The sequence below is a fragment of the Spodoptera frugiperda genome, chromosome 25, assembly GCF_023101765.2.
Source record: "Spodoptera frugiperda isolate SF20-4 chromosome 25, AGI-APGP_CSIRO_Sfru_2.0, whole genome shotgun sequence".
Classification (NCBI taxonomy): domain Eukaryota; kingdom Metazoa; phylum Arthropoda; class Insecta; order Lepidoptera; family Noctuidae; genus Spodoptera; species Spodoptera frugiperda.
The window spans coordinates 13,359,696-13,380,451 of NC_064236.1; the positions used below are offsets into that span (position 1 = coordinate 13,359,696).

Consider the following 20,756-nt stretch of genomic DNA (forward strand, 5'->3'; position numbering starts at 1 on the left):
AGAAAATTTGGAAATTAAATCGGAATCTGCAATTATATCACAGTGCTGATGTGCTATATATGTAAATAAAGACCACACTTAATTGTAAAATGAAAATATTTAGCTATTGACTTGGAGAAGGACAAGTTAGATACATAGCTCAATATTTAGTTATGGCCAATTTAATATGACCGATAACTGTATAGAGTATGGGAAGGCTAGGGCTTCTTTTCGGTTGCAATTTCAATAAATTTTATAAGGATCTTTTATCTATACACGAGCGGACCGATGTGGAACATCGTGGTGCCCAAATTCGTCCTGCTCATGGCAACTTTAACAGCGAATTGTTCTCATTACTTGTTGATTCACCAGGTTGCCAATGTTCGACAGCGGTATAATAGCACTTTGTTCATTACATACTTTGGGAGTGTGGTCTTTGGCAATATGAACGTTATTAAATATTCGAACTATGTCAGATGATTATCTGACATAGTTCGAATAAAATATAATTTATCAAATTATTTCATCAGGTGTAGGTTACTATATGCACATTGTGGAATCTAGAACATATTTCCATGCGTTTTGGGCTTTTTTTATTCCTATTATTGCAAATAAGTGTAAGAGCTCACAAAACTAGCTTGGCTTTAGTAAAATTTTCGTAGTATTTGGCAACTAAATTACGTAAATGCATAATAAAAGTCTCTTCAGAGAAGACATTCTGTTTCCTGCAGTAAATGTAAAGTGAGAGAAAATATGAAAGATAAATGGAAACTACTTAGTTATTTCTTGCCTATATAATGTCTTCTGATTTATTTTGTTGCGGCATCCAAGACAGACATTTATGCCTCTGGAACGCGTCGGATTTCAGTTTTCCGGTGTTTTCACGGGTATCTGCAGTAGATTCTGGCTTGGCTTACTTGAGAGTCTTGGAAGATGGTGCCGCATTTGTCCCAATAAAAAAATATTTTATTAGGAATAAGTTCTCAGTATCAGATTGTAGAGCATAATAATCATAGACATGTTTGCCCGTTTGTTGGTAAGTGTAAATGTCTACTTCTTTATAGGATAGGGCTTCTTTATAGGACAAAAGACAAAAAGTAGCCAGACCAGGTCACTCTGATGGTAAAAGGACAGTGCGCCCCATGGACACAATAAACTGTCAATTACAAACACGATAAACTATTAGAGTCCGTGCTGAGATGTTTCGGTGTTTTAAATATTTTTATCTTAAAAATTCCATCTTGCGTATCCATCCATGGTCTAAATCCGTTCTGATTATCTCCTCTTTCAGCAGCAACAGCTGAAATAGTAAAAAGCCTTGCGCTTTGTATTTTAATTAAAAATATTGTATTTTAAGAACAGTAGCGAGAACAGATTCAAATTCTTTTTTCCAATTAATATCTCCTCTATTCCCTTGTTTCTTGGCGTGATGTCATGTTCCACATTCACGGCTGGTTTTCTTTCACTGATTATTTCAAAATGGCCTGTGAAATCACCACCGCCTATAAATCTATCTATATCTATAAATCTTGAACCATGTAAATATCGAAAATCATCGTCGGTAACATACGAATCCAGTCAGTTACGCGACGTCCTGCGAGAGCAATCTATAAGCGAAAGTGAACACGCGAATTCAACGCGGTGCGGTGTGATGCCGCAGCTATGTCCTAGTGCGTCTGAATCGTTCCATTTTGTTTCTGTTTTCGACATTATAAACTGAAACTTAACGGCACTATGTCCAGTTCGCGATCAAAGTAATTGATCGCATTCGCCCCGCGCCTCATTGCATGCCACGTGCGATGGTCACGTGGGCCACGTCAATACATTTTGACAGTTTGTTGTTTTCGCGCCGCGCTGCACAGCATCGCCTTCGCGTCTAGATCGCTCACACTGGACGTCGCGTTAGTATAGTAAACACGGCTAACCAAAAAACGTTCATAGGTAGGTATGTAGGTAGGTTCATATTTTTGAAATTGGTAATATTTTCCATCTCTGTCTAATTTATAAGCCAGGTAGCTAAAAGCTAGGTAGCTTTTTTAATTATTTATTAAATTTACGATCAAGTTATATATAACTGTACAAAAAACAAACAAAATTAATATTTCTCACGTACCAACAAATATGGGCAGAATCAGTTAAGAAAAGGAAAGAACTTTATTAAAGTAAGGAAGTGAGACATATACTTATATGTCTTACTTACACCGAATGTAGTCAACCGAATATTAACTGCGTACATGGTTAATATTAGCCACAATTCATCTCTCCACTATTCTTCCTCAAGCATTATATACTTTGCTTTCCTGATGTTCTCGATTATACACCATAAGTAGCAGATCTGACCCATGTATCTGCTGTTATCGCGTAAACCTATCTGTCACTAAACACCACTTTCTTTATAGTTCGAGTCTCCTGGTTTGAGTGTATTCTGTTACTTTCTGCGTGACTTATATATTAAGGAGAAATCCCCTTTAATTAAATTCGTGGGCTATCATCTCAGTCGTTCTCTTCATTACTGAAGGTCGTGTCTAGTCTGGTGCACGCGTCACTTGATGGTTCGACCTTCCTCCAAGCGCCCGCCATACTTTATGTTCAATGTACTAACTCACTATACGCAAGACAAATCATACATAAATTTTTTTTATGGAATAGGAGCAAACGAGCAAGCGGTCTACCTGGTTGTAAGCGATCAGCGCCGCTCTTGAACTTCCGCAACAGTAAAGGAGACACAGGTGCGTTGCCAGCCTTTTAAAAAAGCCGAAAGACCCTTTTCTTGCAGGTAGTATCGGTTCCGAAATACCGCAGACGATAGCTCATTCCACAGTTTTGCTGTGTGAGGTAGAAAGTTTAATGCATTTACCTGCCAATAGAGTCAGAAGAGTTCCAGGACATTTCGCACTGTCAACGTCGCGTATACGTACCGACACCTACGGTAGTATTCGTATGTACTGTCAGGATGCGTAGTATACTTTACAAGATTTATGACAATTATGCTTCTGCGTAGATAAATTTAATAAATAATATGGTAGTTGTGATGCACTTTGTATAGTTAGTACAAAGTGCATCTAAAAGTACCTTAACATATATTTAGGAATTCAGTCACAGTCGGGACAATAATAGCCATAGATACCCTATTGATTACTACTGTACTACGTGAATTTGTATTCGTCCAATAATAACGATCTTTTATTGTTTTGTTTCCTATTACTAAGTCCTTGTGGTTGAAACTGTAATCCTTCGACTCTATACAAGAAGTAGTTCTAGTTTTAGTTTAGTTCTAGCCGAAGTTTAGTGTAGGCGGTAAAGTTACGCCTAGAAGCTCAAGATGATCCGATGTTAGAACGGATACACTTCGGAAAGTAGGAGTCAGCGGAAATTGACTCCGTTTGGCGAAGAATAGACACGCCTGGGTTTCGGCAGCGTTGAACTTGACCAAGTTGGCGTCACCCCAGTCGGAGAGCGTCTTCAAGGACGAGTTCAACCGTTCGCATGGATTCTCTAAGAGACCGGATCTGTGTTCCGCTAGTCCGCGCATCGGACACATACCTTTTAACAACTGTGCTGTCATCTGCATACCCAAAGATACCGGGCTTAAGAAGATCGTTGATGTGCAGCAAAAGAAGCGTTGCCGGAAGTACTGACACTTAAGGGACTCCGGCGTTGATGTCAAATTGATCAGACGAGCATAGGGATTGCAATCCGGTATGATTTTCAATCCGGCCGGAATTCACCGGATTGATGCTAATCCGGCCGGATCCGGACGGATCCGGCCGGATTTTAAAGTTACTTAGGGCCTAGTATTTAGTGGTTTATAGTTTTGATAATAATGTATAAAAAGAAGATAAAATACGTATTCATGGAAAATAAAATCACTTTTAATTATATTTTTTGGTATTAATTGTAATTTTTGGTACTATTTGTACTAAATCAAATTATGAAACTATTTTAATAATAAAGTAATCAGTCTGACTCTCACTTATTGCTGTACCTATCTATGTAAGTATATGAAAGTACTTAAGTAATAATAATACTATTAAACTCTTATTAATAATCTACACAGTTATATAACAAAACAGTCTTTTAAATTTGTACTTATAAAATCAACAACTTCAGTTCATAATCCTAAGAAACAAAACAAGAAGCATTTATTTTCTGCAATGCAAAATTCAAATTAAAATTATTTCTGTGCCTGAAAAAACGATCTAAGAAAACAAATAGTGTTTGTCTCCTAGTCTGCTTCTGATGGCACTACAAATATAACCTGCGGCAGAAAAGGCCCTTTCTGCCTCAACACTGGTTTGCCTAATCGCCATCAAGTAACTGTAGATCAGCGAAATGTGTTTTCCATTTTACTCCTTCTACTTCATACACAGTCATTTCTTTTTTAAGTATTTTCTCATAATCTGTTTCTGTTTTAGCATTAACTTTCCCTCTATACCCTAGATACATAAACATTTCCGTTCTGAATTTAACAAAAAAAAAGCAGGTAAATATTCTGACTGAACAAGTAATAAGTTATACACGACTACACAATCGCATTGTGAACTTATATTGAGCTCAGAATTTTATTTCTCTTTCGGTTAGGTATTGAACGGATCCGGCGCCGACTCACCGGATCCGGTAGGTCCAAAAACACGCCGGATCCGCCGGATTACCGGATCCGCCGGACCGGATTGCAATCCCTAGACGAGCAGCCATCGATGATACTCGAATTGACCGATCCCTCACGAAGTCTGTCACAATTACTTAGCTTTAAGTGTACCTAAGGTGGCCTAGAGGCTTAAGAAACTTGCTTCTCTGTACTATGATGCGAGACCTAACTTTTCCGCAATTTTATAGTACAATTAACAGATGTATGGGATGAACTACTAACTGAATGGCAGTGTAGATGGGAATTTTCTATCAAGGGCCGCCACTTTTATCAGTTCTTTCCATAGGTGCATGAGTGGCTGGAGAGGTCATGGTTGGAGATGTATCACTGTGATGTCCAATATTTTTACTGGATATGGCAACTTTAAAAGCAAATTGTTCTCATTTAAATTTGTTGATTCACCATAGTGCCAATGTTCGACAGCGGAGTTGCAACACGAGCAGTCCGCCTATCACATACTCTGGGAGTGTGGTCTGTGGTAATTTGAGCGTAACACTATATTACATAATTTAATTGTTTCATCAGGTGTAGTCTATTATACAGACCTCGTGGAATGTAGACCAAATTTCCGTGAGTTTAGACGTTTTTGCCATACCTATTATTGGAGGCAAGTAAGCTCACACATAGGACCCACTTAGTTTTAAGTCAAATTTCCGTGGTGCTTGACGACTGGGCTTCTCCCAGTTGTGCAGTCTCTTTGTGCGTTTGGGCTTAAGTAGTTCTGTCTCTTGCATTAAATTCAACGAGGGAAGTGGAAACTATCGGTTTCATTTTCTCCTCCTCTAATAATATCTCCTGGTTTATTTTATTGTAGGATCCAAAACAGTCATTCATTTCCCTGGAACGCGCCGAACTACAGTTCCGGTGTTTTCATGGTTGATCTACTGTAGAATGTGACTTTTTCTGAGTTATATCGTTTTATTTTCTAAGTTTGTTTAGACCAGTGAAATACGGCAAAGAAAAAAATAGTTAGGGGACTTGGTCCCATCATCATTTATAATCATACAAATACGACTCAGTCCAGTGGATGTTGAAAGAAAGAAAAAATGAAGGACGGAAAATTCTTTCATTTTTCTTATTTCTGATCCTAACGAGTCACTAGTCATTGAAAAGCATTTTAGGATATCAAGATCATCATCATCACAACTTACCTAGTATTAAAAAAATTACAAAAATCGATTAAAAAGTCAATGCGATAGAAAACTAAAATGTGATCATCAAAGAAGAATAAATGATGAGTAGATTTTATATTAGGTTATTCTTATTCTTGCTTTTATTGGGGGTCCCGGTGATGATTATAGATTTTTCTCAAGATTTTTTACAAAATCGTGGACGAGCTAGCTAGAAATCAGACACCTAAATAGTTTTTTCGGTTGGTTGACGTACACGTGCAGTGTACACACGCGTGCTCTATTTTATACGTTTATCTTTCTTTGCTCTCTGCACATGTAAGATACACCTCCGATTACAAACTGTTACTTACCGAGTTACTTACCTTATTTCCAGTACACAGTTCACTTTGAATTTCTGCATAAGTGTAGTAAGTTTATAAGTAGCTACGATTGCTACGAACTTCTAAAGCCAAAAAAATTCAAATTTGTAGTACATTTCGTGTCATGTAGTGTGTACCTACCTAAATGTCAGATATACATTATCGTTATTTTGAATATAAAGAGTTTTTATGTCGATTATAATATATTAATTTAAATAACATTCAAAAATAATCTACTTATATTAATGCTAGATTTGTGTAAAAATCTAAATATAAAGCTAGTAGTATCAACAAACTGGCATTATTAAAATAGTCTTTAATAGTAATATAGTTAATCAACTGTTTAGTGACAACAGTAACAAAAAACCATGTGACTAATTAAATCACAACTGAGATTTGAATAGCATGAAGAAAGAAAATAGAAGTTTAGAGAGAGTTGTGCCAGTTGAATGAAGGAAAGCAACCAAAGCGACCTCGCTATCCATCAAAGGTGTATGCATTATACGACTGCATACACACTTTCGTCAGAATATTGTTAGCTTCAATTTATCTGATGGATAACAGGCTCTGGGTGTAAGTGCATCGTGTTTAATGTAAGATGATTGTCACTCTATTCTACCTACGGCTTTAACGAGCGATTCACACTTGAAAGTACTGAAGATAGTTTTGTTGTGTATAGAATAATGCGAAATTATTATTAATTTATAGCATTTATTAAACAGATTTCACATAAAGGTAACATACAAAAATTTTACGTCATAAATATATTATTATTATTAAAATAGTCTAAGAATTCATTTAGTCATAAAATACTGCCACGCCTAATAACTTAATACAATTAGGTGAAACATACAACACAATTTTAATTTTAACAATATCGTGCACTTAAAACAAACTAAGTTAAAGATCACTGTAACGTTAAACTATAAAATCTCATTCAATTTGGATTTGTACTTGCAAAAAATTAGGTGATCAATATCGGCAGTGTTGTCAAAACATAGAAACTGGCAAGGCACGTGCGTACTTTAAGTAAAGTGGTGAGCCGCAGGGTGAGCGACTTAGTACACTAAGTTTATGTTTCTTTGTCATAGAAGAGTTGACAGCGGATCTAAAGGCATGGCGAGATAAACAACCACGATTAACTTTGTGGCCCGCGAGAACGACCCTCCCCCTCTCGTCCAGTGCCCGTAATGGGTCACTCACTATCGCAAACCTTGACATAGACATTACCCTACTGATACGCCATGACACTGACAAAGTTAGTCGTAGCTGTTAGGTAACATCAGGTGAGGGCACGGCCGCCGCACCCCACGTGCAACATTGTTAGCTGTGATTGACTTAAAAGTAATGCCAAAAATCTAAATCGGACGGTACAAACAGTGATACATGCTTAGACAAGGTTAAACATTGAAACTGGGACTAATTCAGGTATCAAAATGTTTCTGAACATAAGCGCATAATAAATAAAGGTATGTTTTAGGACTTAAAGAATTAAAAGTCCAAGTTTCAATTACTATTTGATAAAGTGAATTTCAAATGAAATGACCTTTATAATAGACAAATAATACCAAGATCATTTTCATAAGATTCACAAGTCAGTCAGACATTTCGTAAAAGTCACTAAATGAGTTCCTCGAATATCCGCGGTAAAGAGTAAACGAGACATTGAATAGATATGTACTGCAGCGGATGTAGATACCTAATGTTGAACTCAATAATGAATTTATACAAAACGGCTGAACAGAACTCAACACAAAAAGCGTCAAATCTTTTACTGATTATGGTTAATAAGGCCAAATAAATAATTCATTAACTATAGCAGGCTTAAAATAAATTATTATGAATGAGTATTGGGTGAAAAATACATTTGATGTTTTATCGAAGACGCGTCTTTGCTTTAAGTATAACGCAATGTATTCTAATATACAGTATAATCGGTCAAAGTATACATTTACATTTAGTAAACATCGTAGCGGTAAAAGCAAAACAAAACAGTCGTAAAATGTCTCGTGTTCATGTTAATCACAGTTACGTGTGTCCAACTATATGGAAGCTCCTGGCCGTCGCTCGATGATCTTCATATGTCGCCTGCCTCTTGGTAAGACTAGACTATTTACACAAAAAGCTTAAATATACAGCGATGTTAGATGCGGAAATTCGCCCAAATAGTACTACGAGTTAAATTTACAATCGAATCGATTTGCGTTTATGTTAGATTTTGCATGTGCTGCTCTGTCGTCATAACACAACGGCGAACTTTTGTTATTCTGGTATGAAAGAAAAGTTTTAAAGATAGAAGTATAACTTTATACATTAACGTGCCCAAAATAAAAGAAGGAATCGATTTAAAATCGTGAGCATGCTCGTTATTTTTCCATCGCACTCTTTTCTCAAAAAGGGCTTTACATTCATTCTCTTGCGAGCACTGTTTGTTTCTTAGAAATAACGTGCATTATTATTGGGAAATAGTTTCAATAGACACGACTTTACAGATGTTCTGTTTAGTATGAACATAAACAGGTTTTATAGTAAGTTCATTTACTTTTGTAGATAAATTATATATAGGAAAATGATACCCACATGGACTTAAAACTTTACTTGGTCCAAAGGTGAAATGGTTTTCAAACTCAAATAAGGTAAGGGAAGGTAAAATATGAAAGGATAACTTGTTCGTTCGTGCACACCGCACAGACATACATTATTTACAAATATAGACAATATATTACGCAATAACATGTTTTGCGCAGATATGTATATATTTCCTTTTATACCATAAATTAACAAGTTCGCCGCTATGGTATTGCGGCAAAGCCATTCACATTAAATGTGCATTATCATAATTCACGCGAACTATTCTTTGAAAGGTGAACTTTTTACATGTAATGTAACCTAAACTCGCAATCATTTGTGTCATATTGTCAAGATGGTGATCGTGGGGGTGTGTTTAAGCGGACGTAAGTCGTTATTGCGGTAACCGCTACGATTTTAAAGCCATATAATTTAATTTTATCCTCGCATGTCAACTTTCTGAGTTTAACTTTATGCAGTAGTTTTCACCCGATCTCAAAGTGATATAAAGATGAAACAAAGAAACACTACATTAATGGATTAAAAGTGCGCGACGCGAGCTCGCTGCCTGTATCTATGTCTTACTTTTGACGACTAGTTTTGCCGAAGTCTCGACTTGGCCGGCGGCAGTCGTGGCCCGACAGGTGAAGGTGCCAGTGTCTTCCTCGTACGTGTTTCCGATCAGCAACACTGCATTGTTTCCTTCGTGGATCATCTGGAAAAAAAATATAGATATGTTAATTATCTAATTGAAGATTAATTGAAAATTTAAGACTGAATAAGTAATTGATTTGATTAGCTAACCTGGAAATCTGGCGTTTCAGGTATAAGAGCACCTTCTCGAAGCCATTGAATAGTTGGCTTGACTTTGCTGGTTATGTGGGTTTTGAATTGCGCTGGCTGCCCTTCATAGACAACTAGATCTCGGAGAGGTGTTAAAGTAGGTAAATTCTCAGCCTGATCCGGTTGAGTTACTTTTAGTTTTGCGGCTACAGTTACACGGCCAGCTGAATTATAAGCAACGCACTTATAATCACCCTCATCTTCGGGGAAAGCTTCTGATATACGAAGCGTGTACTCATCAGCTGTTCGAGACATTTGGAAGTACTTGGAAGGTTTGATCAGTTTCTCTCCTTTGTACCATTGAACAGTTGGGGCTGGCTTTCCAACAATCTTACAACTGAATTCAATCGCTTGACCCTCTGTAACAACCTTATCTTTCAAAGGTTCAATAATCTCAGGAGGCGCATTAGCGGCTTTAGTTTGAGGTTTTGGTTTTTCTTTGGTAGCAGGAGCATTAACAGAACACTCAGCGTCGCATCGTGCTTCACCAGCGCTGTTTATTGCAACACATTCATATTTACCCGAATCTTGAGGATACGCTTCGAGAATTAGAAGAGTGTACGTGCCATCTTCTTCTAGAATCTTATTTCTTATGTCTGGTTGAACTTTTTTACCATTCTTAAGCCAGTAAACATCAATTGGCTTTGTCCCGGTTACTTTTGTATCAAACCTCACTAGTTGACCGGCTGTCACATTAACATTTTGGGCAGTTAATGTAAAACTAGGCGGAGCGACACCTCCTCTTCCCTGTCGTCTGCGCTCCTCTACCACTAAATTAGCGCTGCATTTTGCAGTTCCGCCTCGGTTTTCAGCTACTGCAGCGAAAACGGCAGAGTCTTCAATGAAGACTTGCCTGATAATCAGAATAGATTTAGTGCTAAAGGTGTGGATCTGGAAATCTGCAGAATTTTTAATTGGGAAATTCTCTCTGTACCATTTAATAGTTGGTAACGGATCACCATCAAACTCAACCTCGAATCTGGCTTGTTCGTGTTCAAACACGCGGCAAGGTTGCATTTTCTTAGTGAACACTGGAGGTTGACTGGGTTTTACGGGTCCTTCCACGACTCTTTCTTGAGTTTGCGCCTTATGTTCCATTTCAGTAGTCTCGGTAGAAGTTATTTTACGAGTAATTTCAGTATCTCCTACCACTTCCTTCTGAATTTGTTTCTGTTTCGCGACATGTACTTCTTTGCCGTGAACGGTAGATTCAGAGGGCCCTGGAGGAATCTTGGGTTTTGGCACAACCTTCCTCTGTACTTGTTCCGTAGAAACTTCAGTTTGTTCTCTGTAAAAATAAGTATTTATTTGAGTACACCATATATTAGATAGCTTAACGCAAGACGACATAATTATACAACATATAGTCAGTATTAAAGAAAATAAATATATTTTCTTATTTTTCATGGTCAGGAAAAGGTTCTTATAAAATAAAAGTGGGTTTCCTACTTTGATATAAAAATAGTACGACTTACAGAGTGTCCTCATATCTTTGGGCCATGCCTTTGGCAAGAGAGCTGCTAGTAATTTTTTCTCCGGGGATTGCATATTGGTGTGTTGACTCCCTGAAACGACTTTCTTTAATAACTTGTTCGTTTTCTAATTCCTGCAGTTTGTTGTAGTACTCTTCGCTCTTCTTCTTCTTAACAGTTTGTTGCCATTCAGTTTCAGGCTCTTTTATTACTTTCGGTTTCAACTCAGGCCTGTGGTCAATAACACCTTGTCTTTGCAATACTTGTCTTTGTTCAAATGTTTTTTCCAGGTCGGTTTCTGAGCGCTGATATTGCGTTGTTTCATCATACCATGCTATGGAAAAATATAACAAATTAATACAACATTTTTCTAAAAAATAAGTAAATAATAAAGACATACCTCTCCCAGAATCCGTTGGCAAAGCTGGCAGAAGCAATTCATTTAGCTGCACTCCTTTTGGATAAAGAGAGGAAAGGTAACGGGAAGCTGGGGGGTACTTTTGTGCTTAAGCGGTTTGTCAATGTGTGCGTAGTTTGGTAATGTATGTTAGCGCAGTTTATAAGCTGTACTAATGTGTAAATCAAAACAATTTTTTATAAAGATAGTTAACTGCATAGTTAAGCGTCATATTGTCACCCTGATAATCATGATAATATAATTATACTCACGTCGTGGAGCATTCTTCAAAACTCCTCTGTAGTCGTCATGTCTTGGTATTACTTTGAGTTCTGTCGTAGCTAACGCTTCGCCAGCTGAACTTCTAGCGATAACTTCAATTTTACCAGTATCGTATTGTCTGGTTTTGGGTATGTCAAAATGATACATTCCGTCGTATGTCAATTTGTATCTTGAACCCTGTAATCATTATTAACAGATATCAATTTTTCATATTACGTGTTAAAGAGCATTGCAATAAAATAAGGTGATTTTAAGATGATTACGTTAACAATGGTGTTGCCGTTGATTAGCCACATCACACGAGGCTTTGGATGTCCAGTGACACGGCAGCAGAAGCGAGCCCACTCGCCTTCTTCAACGGTCACAGGTTCTGGACGGCTTACGAAAACAGGTGGTGATCTAGCTTTAGATTCTTCAGCTGCTTGTTCGGGAACCCTTTAAGAATATATTTATAGTTTTCAATTAAGTAATTTTTTTACATGTAAAAATGTATAATTTGTTATAAACCGAATTTACTACAAACTTACGTTTGCCATGCAGCTTCCATTTCTCTAATCTTTTCGATACTCTTCATATGTTTAGGCAGTTGAGAGTCATAGACAATACCAGGTTTGCCGGCTGTTTTTATGATGGCTCGAGTTTCATCCATACCGTACAAGTTCGTAGCTCGGCAAAGGTATTCACCGCTATCCTCGGGGTAAACCCAACCAAAGTTCATCGCCACATATCCGAAGTCATAAATCGGCGTAAAGCGGTTCTCTGTAAAATTAAACAAAAATAATTGATGTGCCTATCTGAAATCCTTAAGTTCTATGAAATCGATATATTAAACCAACTTACTGTGTAGCAACGGTTTGCCATTGAAGAACCATTCCACCTTCATGTTAGGGTCACCAACCGGTGCCAATTGGCATTCGAACTTTGTAGACTCCATTTCTACTAAGGTGGTTTGACTTTCAATTTGTGTAACAAAACGTGGTGGTTGCTTCTTATCAGCATCATACAAGTCATCTTCAGTTAGGAAGATTTCTGAAGTGTATTTCTTGATAGTAGCCTCCATTTGAGTCAAAGCTTCAGATTTCTTCATACCCCGAGGAACTTGGTTTTGCAGAATAATGTCTGGCAGCTCTATAACATAAAATATATTGTATAGTAACAAAGGTACTCTAAAATAATAAAAAAATACATGTATTATGTAATATTAAATATTTATTATCTGAGGATACAGTTGGTACCACTAGATACGTTCTTCGATTACAAATTCTGGTTACTAATACTAAAATAATGTGATGGGATTTTAATGAGTAAAACGGATAAAACTGTACTTATTAATATATGGACTAGTTAATGATGTGTACTTACGTTTACAAGATACTGTTGCCTTGGTAAAATCTTCGCCAATATCGTTAACTGCGCGGCATACATATTCGCCAGAATCTTCAGCGTAAACGTACAAAATATCCAGAGAAACGAATCCCATATCGTAAACGGTTCGGTACCTATGACCAGATGGTAGAAGTTTTCCATTGCGGTACCATTCAATACGTAGTTTTGGATCTTCTTTCGGTTCCACACGGCATTCAAAGCGCACGCTCTCCGATTCCTCAACCGTGTGTGATTGAATCTGAGTAATAAACTTAGGTGGACTGCTTATAACAGGTTCTTCCTTCGGCGCATCACTAATACGTCCTCTCTCAAGTTCCTTGATCTTTTCTCCACTCATACCCTGTGGTAGCTGAGATTCCAATACAATATCGCGCTTAGCACTGCATGTAATCTTTGCGGTAGTTGTTGCAGAACCCCACTTGTTAGTAGCGCGGCACGTGTACTCTCCAGCATCTCGGGCATATATGTAATCGATGTCCAAGGCAATAAAACCAAAGTCATTAAGCATGTGCACTCGAGACCCGGTAGCGAAAGGTCTGCCATTGTGGAACCAGTCAATTCTCATAGTTGGATCGCCAACTGGTTCGACGCGGCAGTCAAAGTGAATAGGACCACCTTCAGCGACATCAAGGTTGTCCTTAATTTCTACCGTGAATTTAGGTGGGTTAGGTTTCTCATCTTCAATTGTGATTTCTTCACGCTTGTGTAAGGTTTCTTCTAATTTCTGGATGCTTTCAGTACCAGATTTGAAATGAGATGGCAACTGTGGTTCTAGAATAATACCTTGTCTTCCTTTAACTTGCAGTTTGCACGAAACTGTTGCTTCTCCATGTCGATTAGTAGCCTTGCAAGTGTAAAGACCTGCATCCCGTTGGTATACACCGGCAATTTCTAATATAACAAACCCGAAGTCATTGATGGTCTTGACTCTGGATCCCGTCAAAAGAGGCTTACCGTTGTGGAACCATTCAACTCTCATGCTGGAATCATTAACGGGAATGAGACGACACTCGAAGTGAGCCGATGAGTTTTCTGAGAGAATCAAATCAGAAGGAGTTGTAGTGAATTCTGGTGGATTGCCAGTCTCGGCTTCCGGAATCATGGAATCGACTGACCCCGTATATCCCTCCAGAGCAGCAATTTTGTCAATAGTGCCCTCCATACCTTTAGGCAGCTGTGATTCCAAAATAATATTACGTTTTCCTTGTACCTTCATAGTAGCTGTTGTTACAGCCTCTCCATAGTTGTTATATGCCCTGCATAGATATTCACCTGAATCTTCAGGGTATGTCGGAGATATTTCAAGAATTACAAAACCAAAGTCACAGAATGTCCTGAATCTGGAGCCTGCTTTAAGAGATTTACCGTTCCAGTACCACTCCACCTAAAACAGAACACAAATTTTACTTATTACAATAATATACATATGCATATATATGTATTTACATGTGTATTGTGTACTTTGATAGTAGATAAATCATATTTGATTTATATGATATATCATATTTGAGATAATATGCCTAAATATTATACAAATGACTTAATTGTTATATTCGTAACATTGCACTACTATTGCCACTATTATGTTATGAATTTCATATAACTAATAAGTGATTCTATTGCCATATACCGGACATTGTTAGTACTTTATACTATAAATATGCGTATGTTTTATTTACCTTCAAGTTAGGATCGTCTGTGGGTGTCAACCTCGCTTCAAAGTGCGAATTCTCTCCTTCGCGCAAATTATCGATGTTTGATAGTGGAACTGTAAATACTGGAGCCTTGCCTCGTTCTTCTTCCTCTTGGACATCCTTTCTGCGTACCATTGAGTCCTCAAGATTTTGTAGTTTCTCCAATCCACCTTCCATGCCCTAAAATCAGTTTTTATTTACATATTTGTTTTACTTCACATGACAGAAAACAGAGGTGTTGAATGTAAAAATATTTTTTGGTAGTAAGTTGCCTCAAAGGCCAAAGGGGGTATTTTGTATAATTTCAGACATTGTGCTGTTACTGAGATTTTCGAAAGTCTAATAATGATAAAACCAATTAGTTTGATAGGACTATGCTTGCTCGCACTAATGACAGACAGTGCAAAAAAATAAGCCTTCATCTAAATTGTTTTTATTTACTAAAAGTACTCACCCGCGGTAGTTGCGAGTCCAAGATTAAGTTCTCCTTTGACGTGCATTTCAATGTAGCCTTGGTAGAGTCTCGGCCTAATTTGTTAGTGGCCACACATTCGTATACACCCGAATTTTCTTCATAGCAGTACAAAATATCCAGTATAACAATACCAAAATCGTGGAATGTTCTGTACCTGTGGCCATGCGGCAACTTTTTGCCATTGTAGAACCATTCAACCTTAAGATCCGGGTCGTCAACAGGTACTAACCTGGCTTCGAAATGTGCACTTTGTCCTTCTACTAATTTAGTGACATCTTGAATTTGAGTAATGAACTTTGGTGGCACAGCAGAAGCAGGTGCAGGCGCTTGCTGTTGAATACCTTGTAAGCTTTCTAATTCTCTGATCTTAGCCAGAGAATCGGGTTGCAGACTGTCAAGATAAACTCCACCTCTTCCAAAGCATGTTATTGTAGCTTTAGTGAAGTCTTCGCCGTATTTATTATAAGCTCGGCACACATATTCTCCTGTGTCATGATTTTGGGTGTAAGCTATATCCATCACAACAAATCCAAAGTCAGAAACCATTTTGATTCTATTAGAATGACGTAATGGTTGACCATTATGATACCACTCAATCTTCAAGTCAGGGTCATCAACAGGTACGACAGTACATTCAAAGTGAGCTGATTGACCGTCTTTCAAACCTTCAACATTTTGAATATGTGTAGTAAATCTTGGTTTCTGTCCTTTGCTCTTATCAACACATTCTAGTTTGACACTTATTTCAGCCTGTCCCCATCTGTTAGTAGCTCTGCAAGAGTACACACCGGAATCGGTGGTTTTAGTTCCAAGTATTTCGAGTACTACCATACCAAAAGCGTAAACAGTACGGATTCGGTGACTAGCTTCGATGGTTTTGCCGTTATAGAACCACTCGATAACCATACTTTGATCACCAGTAGGTATCAGAGATGCTTCATAGTGAGCTATTTGTCCCTCACTAATGTCAACGATATCCTGGAAAACAGTAACGAATTCAGGAGGCCTACCGGTGTCATCATCAGGAGCCTGACCTGGTTCTCTACGGAGAGATTCTTCAAGGTTTTGAATCTTTTCCAATCCCTCGGTACCTTTAGGATGTTGTGTCCTTTCAATAAGGTTTTCTTTAGTAGTACAGAAGATGGTTGAAGATGTAAACGCTTCACCCTTCTTATTGTAAGCCTTACATGTGTATATTCCACTATCTCTTTCATAAACATCTGTCACATCTAATGTTACAAAACCAAAGTCACTAGTAAGCTTGAATCTAGAACCTTGCTCCAACACCTTTCCGTTGAAGTACCACTCAATCTTAAGATTTGGATCATTTTTAGGTTCAACCTGTCCTTCAAGGTGTAACGCTTGCCCTTCAACCAACTGATGTTCGGGTGCTACTGGTACCACCCACTCAGGTTTAGGATATTCAACATCGGGTACTGAAGTTCTTCTTGATTTCGACAATCTTGCTTCTTCAGCCTGCTCCACAGCTTCCAACCCAGCTTTTCCTTGTGGGTGCTGTGTATCGAAATATATGTTTTTGTCCCCGGTGCATCTTAGTGAACCAGATGTTGTAGCTGAACCTTTGCTGTTCGTAGCTTTACATGTGTAGATACCAGAATCTTCTTCATAAGTGTGAGTAATATCCAGGGACACATAGCTGAAATCATGTGTGCTCTTGTATCTTGTACCGGATGGCAACGGTTTATTGTTAAAGAACCATTCAATTTTAAGTGTAGGATCTCTCGATGGTTCGACGTTACATTCAAAGTGTATATTGTCACCCTCTTTGCACAGAATATTGTTCAGATGTGAAATAAATACAGGAATTTCGTAAACTGGTTCGGGTGCTTCAGGTTTACCTGATTTAGGCTGCTCTAACGCACCAATTCTATCTAACGATTCAGGATGAAGTGTTTCACCAAGTAACCAGTGCCGATCTTCAACCTTTATGGAAGCAGTTGAAACAGCTTCTCCCATAAGATTGGTAGCTTTGCAAGTATAAATTCCCGAATCATCAATTCTTACGCTGTTAATAGAAAGAGTGACTAAGCCAAAATCGAACGTACTCTTCAATCTTGACCCGGTAGTTAAAGACATGCCATTCTTGAACCATTCAATTCTCAGATTAGGGTCAGTTCTAGGTTCTACTTGAGCCTCCAAATACACATGTTGGCCTTCAACAAGTTTGTCATAGCTCTTAAGATGCGTTGTGAAAATAGGCGCTTGTTGTACTCCGGAGTCAACAAACATTTCCGGCACTTTGTTCATAGCAGCTTCCTTCAACTGTATTTGCTCCCACGCCTCAGGTCTCATGGCCTGGTCGACTATGGTAGACTTAGTCTTAACCTTTAATGCTGCAGATGATACTGTACTTCCGGCCTTGTTTATGGCCTTACACATGTAAAGACCAGCATCTTCGGCTACAACTGAATTGATGTCTAGTGTTACAAATCCGAAATCATGGGTTGTGCGGAATCTTGAACCTGTGAAAAATAATACAAATGAATAATATGTTTGTGGAGTAACTGATACTTATAACGGTTAAATCCATAAAATAAACATTACGAATATACTGATTTCAATAATGAACTTACCCATTTTAAGTTCTACTCCATTAATGTACCATTCAAATCTTAAGCTTGGGTCTCCAACTGGAACTACACGTGCTTCGTAATGAGCATGTTGGCCTTCCCATAATTCAGAAGGTCCTGTAAGAACCTGGGTAAAAATGGGTTTCTCGAATTCCCGCTCTGGTTCGTCTGGTCTTCTTTGCTGTGGTTGTTCAAGTTGCTGTATTTTCTTCATACCTTCTGGATGTTGTGTGTCCATCTGGATGGCTGCTTTAGCTGTAAAATAAATAAGTAAATTAATAAATATATATCAGTCTGTACCTACATAGAGTACTGTTACTTTACACAAAATGCAATCAGTTCATAATAAGAATACTTACTTTTTATTCTCATAGCAGCGGTTGTTACAGCTTCTCCCAAAAGATTCGAAGCTCGGCACATATAAACTCCTTCATCTTCATCACGAACATGCGTGATAGTCATTGAGACGTATCCGAAGTCGTGAGTTTTAGTAATTCTTGAACTATCTTCAATAAGTTTTTCGTTTCTAAACCATTCAACCTTCAGTGTTGGGTCTCCGACTGGGATAAGTCGACAGTCAAAGTGTGCTGTTTGACCCTCTTGAATGTTATCAATGTTTTGGAGAGGTTGAGTAAATACAGGTCTTTGGCGTGTAACTGGTTCTGGGATCTCAGGTCGTTTGAACGGTTCTGCAGATTCTAATTCACGGATTTTTTCCAAGCCTTCTGGACGTTGAGATTCCGATATAATGCTTCCTTTTGCGGTTACTGTCATTGATATTGAAGAGGTACATTGTCCTAGAGCATTAATGGCCTTTACTGAGTATTCACCAGCATCTTCAGGAACACAATGCTGAATATCTAATGACACGTAACCAAAATCAAAAGTGATATGGAACCGTGCAGCAGATTGCAGAGCTTTGCCGTTATGATAAAATTCGATCCTTAGGTTAGGATCATGGACGGGCTCTACCTGGCATTCAAAATGAGCTGTTTGGCCTTCAAAGACATGGGTAGTGCCCCGTAACTCGGTAACAAATCTAGGTGGACTAATCTTAGGTTCTTCAACTTCCATCCTAGTGTGGTGACCTTGTGCTTCGAGTTGTCTTATTTTTTCCAAACCATTTGGATGCTGAGTGTCCAAAATTATGCTTCGGTGCCCTGTTATTAAAAAAAAAATTAGATATGCATGTACCCAAAACATTTTACTAATTTAAATTTAACAAAATATATAAAAATATATTTACCTGCAACCTTCAACGTGCATGTGTTAACTGCTTCGCCAAGTTTATTAGTGGCCTTACACATGTATGTGCCCGAGTCTTCAGAGTAAGAGTACAGAATATCTAATGCTACATAACCGAAATCGTGAGTTGTTCTGTATCTGTGACCAGCTCTTATCTTTTGACCATTGAGGAACCATTCAATCTTTAGATCGGGATCATTAATTGGCTCTACTCTGCACTCGAAATGAGCTCGGTCTCCTTCTTTCAGATTTTCCAAACTTGTAAGAGCAGTCAGGAAAACTGGCCTCTGGCCTGGTTGTTCTTCTTGAACTGGCTTAGGTCTCTCATAATTCTCTAATTCTTGTATCTTTCTGAGGCGTTGTTCGTCTAATGTGTCTAGGTAAAGACCTGCTTTAGCTAAAACATTACAAATAGTATTAAGTACATATTTTGTGTTAACATACTAGTGCGATTATATTAAACATTTGAATAGGTATTCACCTAGCACAGACTACGAAATAGAATACAAGACTTATTTCGATGTTGCGTTGCTTTTTTAGAATAACTAATTTTTATAATTTCTTAAATAGATTGTAATTCTTTTTAACGTAATGAAGACTAAGTAGATTAAATTGGTTTCGATATTTTTATGGTTATATTATGTTTAAGGTATTTTCAAAATTTTATGTACTTACCATCTACTTTCACAGAGCTTGTGGTCACGGCTTCACCAACAGCGTTAGTAGCTTTGCACATATATGTGCCGCTATCTTCTGAGTATGCATACAAAATATCTAAGGCTACATAACCGAAATCGTATGTAGTCTTAAACCGATGGCCTTGTTGAATAGGTCTGCCATTGCAGTACCATTCTACGCGCATAGTAGGATCGTTCACTGGCGTGAGAGTAGCTTCCAGGTGGACAGGTTTACCTTCAGATACTTCAGCATTTTTCAAAGGTTTGCCAAATTGTGGTTTTTCTGCCACAAAACTCTCATCACGGACTACACGCTTGTATCTGCTGTCGTCTTCTAGGTACTGAATCTTTTCAAGTGCACTCTCGTGTTGTGTGTCTCTTATAATAGATTCCTTAGCTGCAATATAAAGAATATTATTACAAATTTTTGACAAATAAATAGGTAAATTATGTCATGAACACGTGGCTTTGACTAAAATATTGTTATACTTACACTGTACATTAAGTTTAATAGAGGATGTTGCTTGTCCTAAGTTGTTTATAACCTTGCAAGTATATTCACCAGAGTCTTCTCCGTACACTGACAATATATCTAGTGCAGCGAAACCGAAATCGTATGCTGTACGATAGCGGTGCCCACTTTGTAAGACTTTTCCATTGAAGTACCATTCAACACGCATGTTTGGATCGGGATAAGGCTCAATACGGCATTCGTAATGAGCACTTTGGCCTTCTACAAGCTTGGAAGGTCCATTCAACTGTGTTATGAACCGTGGAGCTTGGTTAACTGCTACTTCAACGTCTTCTCTGCGTTGGTAGCGAGAAGAATCTTCCAACTGCTGAATTTTCTCTAAAGCACTTTCGTGCTGTGATTCAAGCTGAAGTGACGCTTTAGCTAAAAATAAAATCAAAGTTAGCTATAGTTTATTACGTTGTTATTATATACGTAGGTATATTGTTCATTTAAAATAACAGCTTACTCACTTGAAATGTTAGAGAAAAGTCTA

At 37.9% G+C, this 20,756-nt stretch overlaps 1 protein-coding gene across 50 annotated transcripts in view; it reads right to left on the bottom strand.

Moving 5' to 3' along the window:
- Positions 1 to 20,756, bottom strand: part of LOC118268179 (titin) — a 98,068-nt gene that overhangs the window by 61,452 nt on the left and 15,860 nt on the right. For all 50 annotated transcript variants that reach the window (XM_050704162.1, XM_050704163.1, XM_050704165.1 and 47 more), the window contains exons 7-21: positions 20,243 to 20,644; positions 19,748 to 20,146; positions 19,074 to 19,469; positions 18,187 to 18,987; positions 17,831 to 18,082; positions 15,216 to 17,719; positions 14,747 to 14,941; positions 13,044 to 14,451; positions 12,522 to 12,809; positions 12,209 to 12,440; positions 11,945 to 12,116; positions 11,672 to 11,858; positions 11,006 to 11,336; positions 9,492 to 10,818; positions 9,273 to 9,402 (exon numbers count right to left, since the gene is read on the bottom strand). In XM_050704162.1, coding sequence (XP_050560119.1) covers positions 9,273 to 9,402; positions 9,492 to 10,818; positions 11,006 to 11,336; positions 11,672 to 11,858; positions 11,945 to 12,116; positions 12,209 to 12,440; positions 12,522 to 12,809; positions 13,044 to 14,451; positions 14,747 to 14,941; positions 15,216 to 17,719; positions 17,831 to 18,082; positions 18,187 to 18,987; positions 19,074 to 19,469; positions 19,748 to 20,146; positions 20,243 to 20,644 — 9,024 coding nt within the window. The remainder of the gene's footprint in view (positions 1 to 9,272; positions 9,403 to 9,491; positions 10,819 to 11,005; positions 11,337 to 11,671; positions 11,859 to 11,944; positions 12,117 to 12,208; positions 12,441 to 12,521; positions 12,810 to 13,043; positions 14,452 to 14,746; positions 14,942 to 15,215; positions 17,720 to 17,830; positions 18,083 to 18,186; positions 18,988 to 19,073; positions 19,470 to 19,747; positions 20,147 to 20,242; positions 20,645 to 20,756) is intronic.